This window comes from Polypterus senegalus, chromosome 7, assembly GCF_016835505.1.
Source record: "Polypterus senegalus isolate Bchr_013 chromosome 7, ASM1683550v1, whole genome shotgun sequence".
Taxonomy (NCBI): domain Eukaryota; kingdom Metazoa; phylum Chordata; class Cladistia; order Polypteriformes; family Polypteridae; genus Polypterus; species Polypterus senegalus.
Genome location: NC_053160.1, coordinates 154600084 through 154613204, shown reverse-complemented (window position 1 = coordinate 154613204; position 13121 = coordinate 154600084). Strand labels below are relative to the sequence as shown.

The window sequence follows — 13121 nt, the reverse complement described above, 5'->3', positions numbered from 1 at the left end:
GAGGGCTTGTGCCTCCTCCAGACCGTGAGGGGGCGTCCGTCCTGGTTGTGTTGGGGCCTCGGGTACAGGGCTTAGAAGCCCAACCCTGTAGGGACCCGAGGTCACTGCCAGGCGGCGCCCCGATGCCGGTTTATCCCGTGTGGTTCGGGCCGGGATAGAGCCCGGCCGGGACGCCCAGGAAGACCAGAGGAGGGCTTGTGCCTCCTCCAGATCGCAAGGGGCGACGCCTGGTTGTATAGGGGCCACGGGTAGAGGGCTTGGAAGCCCAATCCTGTAGGGGCCCGTGGCCACCGCCAGGCGGCGCCCTGGAGCCTGAGGAACCCTGGAGCCTAGCACTTCCGCCACACCAGGAAGTACTGGGGGGAAGACTTATTGTGGCGCCCGGAGAGTTGCCGGGAGGACAGCCGGCACTTCCGCCACGCTGGGGCGTGGCCAAGGAAGGAATGCCGGAAACACCTGGTGCTCATCCGGGAGCAGGATATAAGGGGCCGCCTCCCTTCAGTCAAGCGCGGAAGTCGGGTGGAAGAGGACGGAGCTAGCGGGAGGACTGGAGGAGGCCAGAAAAGAGAGAGAGAGAAAAGAGAGAAAGAGGCATTTGTAAGGCCTGAGGAGAGACAGAGGCATTGTAAGGCCTGGAATTGGTGAATCGGTGCAAGAGGCACTGGGGAGTTGAGCGCGGGACCTGTAAATATTGTAAATAAACGAGTGTGTGGTGAAACCAACGATGTCTGCCTGTGTCCGGGTACAAGTTCACAATATATATATATATATATATATATATATATATATATATATATATATATATATAAACACTGCTCACAAAAATTAAATGAACACTTTCTAATCAGAGTATAGCATCATGTCAAAGAAACTTCTGGGCTATTGATCTGGTCAGTTAAGTAGCAAAGAGGGTTGTTAATGAAATTAACAACAAGTGCATTAGAGGAGAAACAATGAGATGACCCCAAAACAGCAATGGTTTAACAGGTGGAGGCCACTGACATTTTTCCCTCCTTAACTTTTCTGACTGTTTTTTTCACTAGTTTTGCATTTGACTACGGTCAGTGTCACTACTGGTAGCATGAGGCGATACCTGGACCTTACAGAGGTTGCACATCCAACTTCTCCAGGATGTCACATCAATAGGTGCCATTGCCAGGAGGTTTGCTGTGTCTCTCAGCACAGTCTCAAGGGCATGGAGGAGATTCCAGGAGACAGGCAATTACTCTAAGAGAGCTGGACAGGGCCGTAGAAGGCCCTTAACCCATCAGCAGGATCAGTATCTGGAACAGGAACAGGATGAGCACTGCCAGAGCCCTACAAAATGACCTCCAGCAGGCCACTGGTATGAATGTCTCTGACCAAACAATCAGAAACAGACATCATGAGGGTGGCCTGAGGGCCTGACATCCTCTAGTACGCCCTGTGATCACTGCCCGGCACCATGGAGCTCGAAAGGCATTTGCGATAGAATACCAGAATTGGCATCTCCACCACTGGAGCCCTGTGCTTTTCACAGATGAGAGCAGGTTCACCCTGAGCACATGTGACAGACTAGACAATGGCACCTTGACTGCTATTAGGTATTGGGAAGAAATCCTTGGACCCATTGTCAGACCCTATGCTGGTGCAGTGTGTCCTGGGTTCCTCCTGGTGCATGACTATGCCTGGCCTCATGTGACGAGAGTATGTAGGCAGTTCCTGGAGGATGAAGGAATTGATACCATTGACTGGCCCCTACACTCGCTTGACCTAAATCCAACAGAACACCTCTGGGACATTATATTTCAGTCCATTCGATGCCACCAGGTTGTGCCTCAGACTGTCCAGGAGCTCAGTGATATCCTGGTCAAGATCTGGGAGGAGATCCCCAAAGACACCATGTGTCGTCTCATTAGATAGAATAGATAGATAGAATTCTTTATTGTTATATGTATATACATAACAATTTTTTTTTTTGGTAGGACTCAGCTTCAAGGCAGAATACTTAAAATACACAATACACTATAAATAATAAAATAAACATAAGTATAAAAGACAGCAGCAATAAAACATCATCAAGTCCAGACCTTTCCTGAGGTAGCACACCTGCAGAGACCAGTGATCTGTGTGCGTGCGTCTGCAGGGGAGGAATACAAGTGTGTGTGTTTGATTACGAGGGAAAGTGCGTGTGCATGTCTACAGGGGGGCAGGAAAGGGGTAGATGTAGATTTATGTGTGTGTATCAGCAGGGGCAGATGGACTTCGCAGATCTGGGAAAAAAGCTGTGTTTCAGTCTGCTGGTACGTGTTTTTATGTTTCTGTACCGCTTTCCCAAAGGCAGTGGTACAAACAGTCCATTTCCCGGATGGGTGAGATTGGGAGCATGCCCCAGTGTTGTCAGGCATGCATACAAGCATGTGGAGGCCATACAAACTACTGAGTGCGATTTTGAGTTGCTGCAATGAAATTTCAGCAAAATGGACTAGCCTGCTGCATCATTTTTTCACTTTGATATTCGGGGTGTCTTTGAATTCAGCCCTCTGTAGGTTGATAATTTTCAATTCCATCAAATGATGTGGCATCCTTTCGTTCGTAACACATGACGCAGTCCATATCAGTATAGTTATCCATCATATTTTTTCCCATTGAGATCTGATGTGTTTTCAAAGTGTTCCTTTACATTTTTTGAGCAGTTTATATATATATATATATATATATATATATACACACACACACACACACACACACACTGTCTATGGCTGTAACCGTTCAATTTTCTTTTGGATTAATTAAGTTTCCATCTATATATCAAGCCAAGTTTACATATAAAGAATCAGTCCAAAAACATTTTGATAAGACGTGCAGTAATAACAACTTTTATGTTAAGTTGCTATACAGCCTTACACTTAGCAGCATCTCTGGAGGAGGCCTGTCAGCTACCTGTAGTGTTGCTGTTATTGAAAATTAAATGGGATAACTACAGGTAGAGTGATAGCTTATATGAGTTGTCTAATGCATTTGCTGCAGCACAGGGAGATGTGAAATGAGGGAATTAAGCTTGGAATCTAGATAAGTCATACATTTCAACAAAGCTTGTCTGTAAATTTAACGACAAATCATTTTCTGCTTTCTTCCTGCATAACATTATTTGGTCAAAATTCAAAACCATCTAGTTTAAGAAAAACAAGAAACAGCTGTAAATGTGTCATGTTTTTCAGTTCCTAAATGAAAACAGAAACTAATTTCAAATACAAATGAAACTTTGTCACTAAATAAGACATTCATTCCACATCAGAAACTACTGACCGCTGAACTCTGATATGGGTTATAAAAAGCGCTTCGCTGAACTAGGGTTTTCAGGTGCTGTTTTTTTAATCCTGCACCATTCACTCCTGCAGACAGACGGACTGCTATTGCCCATTTTGCTTGCCATCCACTCACAACATTGCTTCTTAATTAACTCTATACAGCACCCCCTAATAAACAAATAATAAATGTAATTTCAAATTTTCTAACAGAGGATTACTATTAGAGTAAAAAATAAATCTGCCATGTTTTGTGGGTATTTCAAGAAAGTATTAAGCAAACTACAAAAATCTAAGCTTTTCAACAGAAACCATTAAGCACGCATATCGCAGCAAGCTGGGTGTACCTGCCTTGTGTTATTTGTACCTTAAAATGTTTATCTCCGCTCAGTTCAGCTCTTTTCCATTAGAATCTAAAACTAGGGAAAAGCTTGTCCAACCATCTGATTTCTCCAGTACTGACCAGTTTTGACATCTTTTGGCTCCATTTTCTCACCATGATTGGAGTATTTGGGGCTCGAAAGTGACATGATTAAAATAACAGCTTCCTGATTGGATTTTCAATATGTGAATAAGACATTCATTATATAATGTAATGGTTTTTGTTCATACTAAAAGATGATGATTTTTTTTCTGAAGTTTTATTAAAACTTAAAGGCAATTTGTTATCCTGTATTTGTGTGTGATCACAATTTCAACTAACCATTCTTGCCCTTATTGTAGCTTTTATATTGCATCCTGTGGGATTCCAGTCTTGATGGGACATACCTCTCATTTCAGGTATGGCTTAACTCATACCAGTTTTTGAAATAATTCTTTTGTTGCAGCATCAGAACAGAAAATGTTTTTAATATTTTTAATAATTGATTGCCATTTGGAGCAATTCAGCACTCATGTAATAAACATGAGGAATGCTTGGATGTATACTGCTTCTCTAGCCCTAAGCGGTACACTACAGTGGTTGTGTATAGTGTTATAATGTTTGAGGCAAAAGCAGATTAAATAATAACTAATGAGACTAAAGTAAGTATATACAGACAGAAATAATGGCAACAGAACAGAATAGACTAGAAGAGAATAGGCAAGATTTCAAGATGTATACATAGAGACATAACACTACAGACTGTTATGAATGTAGAGCTTGTACTGGGAAATATAGAATTCACTGGATGTTATTAATAAAAGAGCCCAAGGACTATTATTCGAATTATATGTGCCTGTCCTTTACATGCTTTCTTTAGTTTAGCTATGATTAGAGGAGATTTTTTTTTTCCTGTAGGCATTGCTGCAGGTAGCACACATGTGGCCTTGAGATTTGCAGCATGACTTCTTTTTCCTGGAATATAATCAGTTTTTTTGCCTCAACAATTTGTGTAAGCATTGTTGTTTTATGTCTAGAGATATGAACTAGCAGTCTTTGTGCACAAATACAGTGATTCATCCATTAATCCAACATACTTAATCCAACTTGTGGATAAACATAACTATATATGCCAGCTTCACTGAGTGCAAGGCATGAACCAGCTCTAGAGGACCGCCATTCCATGGCACAGCAAACTTGCATATGCACTGACACTCGCATATACAGTACAGTATGGGATCTAATTACAGCCAGCAATTAAAATTAACACATTTTTCAAGATTATATTTTTGAATCTTGGGTTGCTCTTAGCTTTCCTGATTTGCTGAGGAAACTACCTATGTGCACCACATGCCCTTGTTTCTGTGTTTAGCTATGCAATTTAAACAGCGTGAACTTCTTAGTGTTCACCAGATTAAGTACCATCTACTTGGTGTTGTGAAATCCAGCCACTAACAATATGCTTTACCAAGTTTGCATTGTTTTTTATTGCCACTTGTTAAATGAAATATTGGCAATATGGTTATTTCACCTTTAAATGGAACAGACTACTGAGGAACTAACAGAAAACAGAATACTATATGTATGCTAGACTACTACAGATGTTGTGTCTTGTAGGGTTTTACTATAGGTACCTGTATGTGCTCTCAATCATATACTGTATGCTCAACTGAAAATGAGCTGAAGCAAAGTTGTGTTTTAGAGTCAGAAGGAAAGCTGAAATGTCTGGCAGGCAATACTGCTTTTATGCAAGCATGTATACCACGAAACAAACATTTTCATTGTGAAAAACACCTTAAATTTTCAGCCCCTCAGTTTGATGAAAATTCCTCTCAGTACAGCCACTTTTTGGTTTATCCTCCTCTAATTGCACACTTAGTGCTAATGTACCACCAAAAACAGACAAATCTGTATTGATGTGCTCATTGAAAACTCAGCTTCATTTGTAACAGTTTACCTTTAAACATTTCAAGCCTTTGCAATTCTATCGAAAGGACAGTCTCAGGATAGACATATGCCAATTGTAAATATATAGTACAGTAGTAGCTGTATCATATTTAGGGGGCTGGGACTGATATTTCTTGGTGCAGTCATGGCTGTCATTAGCAGCTGACCCAGGTGTTAAGAAAGGAAGGAACCATAAAATCTCAAAAAGATGTTGATATAACACTTTTGCAAGGTGCAGTTATTGTATAGCCTGTCATTGTAAGGAACTTGGCGAGGTCACTTTAAAGTTATATTTAATAGAGAGAACAGAATTTTCTGAATTATTGCATATTTGCTAAAATAATAATCACCGTATGGCTTTAATCAGTACACTTCTTAAATGCACAGTTAATTACAGGAGCACATGATTAATGGACATTTCTCATGTACTTGCAAGTTACTGATAAACAGACTCTCAGAGTCGAAACATCTGCTACTCATGCCTACACAAAATTAGAAAAGGCATCTACATACTTACCACAATGCCTTACACTCTCATAAGTATAAACCTTCTAATTCTACACAGAGTGACAGAACTTATAAAAAGCAACAAGCAAATGGTCTTTTATCTTGTACACTTACTTCTTCATTGTCCCCATTTTTTGTCACTTCTTTGCACATATGTCTGTGACTTTGGATAGCTTGTGTGTTTGAACTATTTGTTTTAAACTTTTGTCTGCCAGTTTATGAGCATTGCCAATCAACCTTTAGATATTCTTCTACTTCCATCTGTTCTGAATCTCTGGTACACACAGAATTAAAACCAGAGCACACTAAAATGTAATAGTTAGACCTTTGCATAAGTATGCTATTGGCAGTTTTCTGAGGTTTCTGTGGCCATTTTGGTGTGCCACCCACACCCTTAGCTGGAAAAAATATTGAACATTCTTTTTTTTCCTTCAAATAATTAGCAGGCATAATTTTCATGTTTATTATTTGGTAGAAATGCCCCAAATTACTAGTTTTAAAGTCACCTACATATTACCCAGTATATTGCTGGAATAGCAGACTTCAAACCTTTTGTTAAGGTTGCTGCTGCTTTCTGAGTGCATTCCATTCCATTCAAATGATTTAAGATTTACAATTCAGGAACCGAAAACAACATTAAAGAATAAAGCTTGAGATTTGACTTTTAAATGTCAGTTTTTTTCTTCTATAAATCAGCTCAAAACCACAAATTATTCAGGAGTCGGATTCATGACCTTTATATAGTTTGTTTTCCCCAAGACTGATATCTGGGCACATGCTCACACACAAAAACTCAATAAAATATAACCAATCCTAATAATGTAGCCTGCACTAACAGCACTTGTATTTTTGAGTTTATCCTTTGCAGTTTGCTTACTGTAAATATTTAATTTTACATAAATACAAAATGAAAACAGTCAGTTTAAAATAAAAAAAACTAACAGGTTTTAGAATTTAAAAAAATATATGAACCAATACTAATAAAAAATGACGTGCAACTTATCATTTAACACTGTATCACATATACATTCATAAACATATTTTTAAAATTGCCAAATCAGGATTGTGGGGGGCTAAGGCCTATCCATAAACTGCTGCCTTCAAGGCAGGAAAAAGACCAGAACAGGACACTATTCCTTGGCAGGCCCACTCACAAAGACACACACAGGGTCAATTTGGAATTGCCAATTAACCTAACATGAACATCTTTGTAGACTTAAACCTGGAGTAGGTGGATAAAAACCCACTCAGACACGGGACGAATGTGTAAAATCCACAAAGACAAATAACAGGCAGAGGATTTCAACCCAAGATGCTGGACTCAGGAGACAGCGGCACTAATTGTTTTGTCACATACTACTGCTATCCCTCTAAGATGGACTGAAATCTAAGCAATCAATGTAGACCTCACAGTTAATTTTTGCAGTGCGCCATGCAATGCAAATAAATGTCTCTGTTATATTCCATTTGGTAAGGGATTTGTAAAAGCAGTGTTAATATTTGTGATGTACCTGCTATTGGAATGCCAAATAAAATGCATATTATTACTAAAAATTCCAAAAGATGGCACATCACAGAGGAATAGCAACCACATGAACACACAGAAAGACACAGACGCAGACATGTATCTTTTAATCAAGGTCTATTGAATAGACTTTTCAAAATAATGTTGCAGTTACCATTTCAGACTTAACTGCTCCGCTTTTAAGGTCATGTGACATTACATGACTAGTCCTCCAATCTTCAGTTTACATAATCTTAGTAAATCTGAAGCACTCCCATGAAATCAGTTGCATAATGTGGCATACTGAGTGGCTCATTCCACAAAAAACTCACTCAAACAACGTCAAACAGGACTGATTATGTCTTTAGCCATAGGGGTGGTTTTGTGCGCCTGACAGCTGACAAGAAATGAATGCTCATTCGGAAGGGCAATGCATATAACACAGCGATGAATAAGGAACATGGGTGTTTTTTGGCTTGTCTGTCTGATGTCTCGTGTTTTACATACCATGACAGAATGGAAAAATAAAAGAACAAAGTCTGAGACTATGGCTGAACTTGTATCTGTTAAGCCTTCATACAGTATGGACTCTGTCAGACAGCATGCTATTAGCTGTCACGAAAAGTGGTGAGCATGACTGTGCTGGAAGGTCAGCACATGACTGGTAAATGTGACATGGCAAGTGATTTTCAGTTGATTAAATAGACATGGTCTGGAGATGAGATCAGGAACTGTAGTTGGCAAATCTGACATACCCCATGACTAGAAGTCACTTAATCTAACACCAGCTTTAGATGTGTTGTTAAACAAATTAAAAAAAAATAAAACGTAATTGCAGGAAGAATGACTCTAATGGATAGTTTGCAGTGTAGTTTTTGAATGCTGGTAAATGCCTACCACTACTGTTTCATCACATCTAATGAGTACTTTATTAAAAAAAAAAAAAAAAAAAAAGCTTCATAAAAAAAGTACTGCAAAGATTCAGGAGAAGAGCATAAGTAAGGTGAGTGATTTTAAAAGATACAGCTATAGAACTGAGTCATCCAAATGTTTGTGATGCCACCATACCTTTGCTTCTCCATCGGGTAAGAAGAGGTATGCACCACTCTTGTCTCTATTGCTAGTAGTTCCATACCAAACAAATTCTACTTTCACATTTAGTTCTTTCCCAGTCTCCTTTAGCCTTATTTTCTGCCAAGAAAGGAGGGGAAAAAATTAATAAGTCATGTATAACTTCTTAACTGTGAAACACATTATATAAATTCACACAAAAAAACATAAAAAATACCAAAGCATAACCAAAATAAGAAAATGCATTAAATTTCCATATTAAATTATTTTAATGGGTGTTTTAACAAAAAGAAAATTTACAGCAGGTTAATTGCTCTTACCTCCATCAACCCAGATGAGCCTGAACACCAAATTTTCAGATGTGAATTTTCAATGATGTAATTCATAGGGTTGCTTTGCATCACATTGACCTTGAAAGCGCTGTTGGAGTTAACTGGTATGGCTTCACCCATTTTGTATAAGTTATAATCTGCCAGAAGCACATTGACATCTGTCCCCTGTGCTAGCTGATATACTTTAAGCCCCAAAGCTGGAAGCTGAGTCACAAAGGAGACCTACAGAGGGTAAAAACACATCAACAGAATTATTCAGCAATAAGTTCCTTTCATTTCTTTTAGTGTTGTTTGTGTCATGGTACTGTACAGAACTTTATTAGTAAATAAGCTAAACGCAGCAAAAGTTATTCATTATAAAATGACAAAATTTAGTGAAATGCAAATAAAATTCCACTAAACTCCTACTGACGTAAAAAGAGTTACTGTTAAACCACTATGGTTAAAGTCAAATAGCCTAAATAATTGCAGCAGCAAACATACAAAACAAAACAAAACAAAACAAAACAAAAAAAAACTTAACAGAAGCACTTGGACATTTAACTCCATAATATCTGAATAGGCCAATGAAAAAGTAGTACATTTATGAAGACCAAATGTATTTAGAACATTCAGTTGAGTGTTTCTTCATATACAGTACTTATATTACATATTTTATGTTAAACCCCACTTTATTTATTACACACACACACCACTAACAATTATAAAAGCAATGGAAAGAGAAAACATTTAAATAATGAATAAGGCAAAAAAACTTTCAGTTTTATCAACTGGTAAAACAACATCAAATTTCATAAAATAAATAGTCAGATGAAGATAGTTTGGTTTTCAGTACATGTATGCTTGTGTTTCAATCCATGCACAGTGTTCAGTTTAATTTTTGTTGTTGAAGGATTTAAAAAGAGATGACATGAAAGGACTGGAGGTTGTTAGCCAGGAGAGAGAGACAGAAGTAGGAAATATGATAGATCATGAGAGGGAGAGGATATGAGTGTGATTGCTACAAGTGAATAAGAGTAAAGTGAAGTAGGAGAAGAAAGAGCTTCTGTTACACCATGCTTACATTTGTCATTTTAGAGGCATTCACAATTGTTGTAACAGCAAGAAAGTGGGGAGGAGTTTGAAGTCTGAGGAGTAGCCTGAATAAATAAATGAAGGGCTAAATTGCTCTCTTGAAATATGAATGTAATCATATCGCACTCCTTATTATGATTTTCCTTGGTATCATTGTATACCTTAACTTCTCTTGCCCGCCACTTACTCTCTCAGTCACGTTTCTGCAAAGCCTGCTTCTCAGACTCGTATCATTTCACACTGTCTTTTTTTCCTAATGTCCGCTTTTTGACTACCACCAATGGTTAATGGGCCCCAGTACCCACTGTGAAAACATCATTAATTTTCTCGTAAATATTACTTTTTGATGGTGACTCAGGTTGTGCTTTATTAGTATTTAGCAAACTAATATCACTCTGTGTCTGCTATTCTATTGACTAGAAATGCTCCATTTTAACTCCTTTTTGTAAAAATAATAAAAGTCACAATCAGAAATTGAACATCGCATCTCTAACATATTGTGTCATCATCCCTACCATTTGAGACACAAAAGCCAATCTGACCAAGCAGATTGCTTTGAGGGACTGGGCACACACACACCCTTGCACAGAGACAGTGGCATTTAATTATAAAGTAAAGTAGATATATATGTGTGTCACAATATTTTACACTAATGTAAGCAGAGTACAATGCAAAACTCATGTTAGAAAAAAATAAGGAAGCTGCTACAATGTCTCTTAAGGCATAACGAGCAGGGCTATAACATAAATCATGAGAGTTTTATTTAAAAAGCATAGTAGGCATATTTAAGTTTTAAAATCCTTCAAGTACGTAACACAGTTAAGTATCTGTGCAATTTAAGTGTCACTCTCTGGAGCACATGTTAATGCTGTAAGACAATTGGCTCTAATGATCTATATTTAAACTGCATCCAATATAAGAAGTTATAAATATTCATAATGGATAAAATGGGGATATAAGTAAAGAGTTTAGTCTATTTGTTTAGTCTATTTAGAATGTCTTAAAAAGCCAGGTGTAATATTTAAACAGTGAAGTAACTTATCTGACAACACTCATACATCCAAGTCTTTTAAACACCTCAGTTAACTCCTATATATATATTGAAAATAGCATTGGCCACTGAGAGAGAAAGGCAGACAAACAAACCAAAGCTTGTTGTTTTAAAAAATATATATTGTTGACAAGCTCTGTACCTGATATGCTTCAGCAGATATTGTGGCTGTCTCCTCCCAGACAGCACTGATTTGTCCCATGACAGGCTGTCCTAAAAGAGTTGCGACTTTAACTTTTGGGCTATCCACATAAACAGTTACTACTGCTGTCCTTTCCTGTTCAGTGGGATTATAAACCACGAGAGACCTGCAAAAACAAAAAAAAAATTAAGGAAGTTAAGGTGTGAAGTTTGTGGCATAAGCATACTTAATTGAAGAAAATGCACATACAACAAAACATTATATTCTCGATGAAAGCAGTTCAAATACATTGAGTGCGTCTATGTATGTGTGTGTGTGTGTGTATATATATATATATATATAGAGAGAGAGAGAGAGAGAGAGAGAGTGTGTGTGTGTGTGTGTGTGTGTGTGACTGGACTCCACAAGACTTCTGAAGCTGTCCTGTGGTATCTGGCACAAAGATGTTAGCAGCAGATCCCTTATGTCATGTACGTTGTGAGGTGAGGCCTCCATGGATTGGACCGGTTTTTCAGCACATCCCACAGAGGCCAAATGGATCTAGTGAATTTAGAGGACAAGCCAGTACCTTAACCTCTGTTATTTTGCTCAAACCATTCCTGAACAATTTTTCAATTGTGGCAGGGCACATTATCCTCTTGAAAGAGGCCACTGCCACCAGTGAATACCATTGCCATGAAGAGGTGTACATGGTCTGCAAAAATATTTAGGTAGGTGGTACATGTCAAAGTAACATCCAAATGAATGTTAGGACCAAAGGTTTTCCAGCAGAACAATGCCCAGAGCATCACACTGCTTATGCCTGCTTGACTTGTTTCCATATTGCAGCTTGCTGTCATCTCTTGATAAGGTAAACAAGGCCCATGCACCCAGTTGTCTACATGATCTAAAAGAAAATGTGATTAGTTAGACCAGCCCCCCTTCTTCCATTGCTCCACAGTCCAGTTCTGATGCTCACATGCTCATGACATTTGACAGGGGTCATAATTGGCACTCTGACTGGTCTACAACTGCGCGGCCCCATATGCAGTAAGCTGCGATACACTGTTTGTTTATGATATCTTTCTCTCATGGCCAGCATTATATTTGTCGTTTGTGTTTGTGTTACAGTAGCTCTTCTATGGGATCAGACCTGACAGGCTTGGCTTTGCTCTCCATTCATTTCAATCAGCCTTGGGCACCTAGGACTTTGTCTCTGGTTCACGGGTTGTCCTTTTTTGAACCATTTTTGGTAGGTACTAACCACTGTATACTGGGAACAACCCACAAGACCTGCCATTTTGGAGATGCTCTGGCCCAGTTGTTTAACCATCACAATTTAACCATTGTGAAAGTTGCTTAGATCGTTATCCTTGCCCATTTTTCCTGCTTCCAATACACCACATTCAAGTACTGACAGTTCATTTGCTGCTTAACATATCCCACCCTTATGAAAGGTGTCATTGTAATGAGATAATCAATGTTTCTCACTTCACCTGTCAGTGGTTTAAATGTGGCTGATTGGTGTATGCTGTGGGACTGAAAGTAGTTAACACAAATAATATGTCACCTTTTGACTTACCTATGCATTTGACATAGTTGCTTGAGTTAAATGTATTAACATACAAAGATTAACAAGAGTAAAAAAAGCACAGAGCAAACAAAAAGGTTAATAGTATAAGCAGTAGATCTTTTCAACTGCCACCACTGTACCAGAACACACTATACAGTTTAACTAAGAAAATACTGTGTACGCTATTTGTGCAACTGAGAAAATTAAGAGATAAGTTGCAATGTAAGATGCCAAACTATAAAAATTCATCCCACAGAAAGCTTAAGGAAAAGACCACCCTAAAATTAAAATTT

At 38.5% G+C, this 13121-nt stretch overlaps 1 protein-coding gene across 1 annotated transcript in view; it reads right to left on the bottom strand.

The window, feature by feature from the left end:
* Positions 1-13121, bottom strand: part of man2a1 (mannosidase, alpha, class 2A, member 1) — a 446136-nt gene that overhangs the window by 104914 nt on the left and 328101 nt on the right. Inside the window, exons 13-15 of the mRNA XM_039757985.1 lie at positions 11277-11442; positions 8998-9231; positions 8675-8797 (exon numbers count right to left, since the gene is read on the bottom strand). Of these exons, the coding sequence (XP_039613919.1) occupies positions 8675-8797; positions 8998-9231; positions 11277-11442 (523 nt within the window). The remainder of the gene's footprint in view (positions 1-8674; positions 8798-8997; positions 9232-11276; positions 11443-13121) is intronic.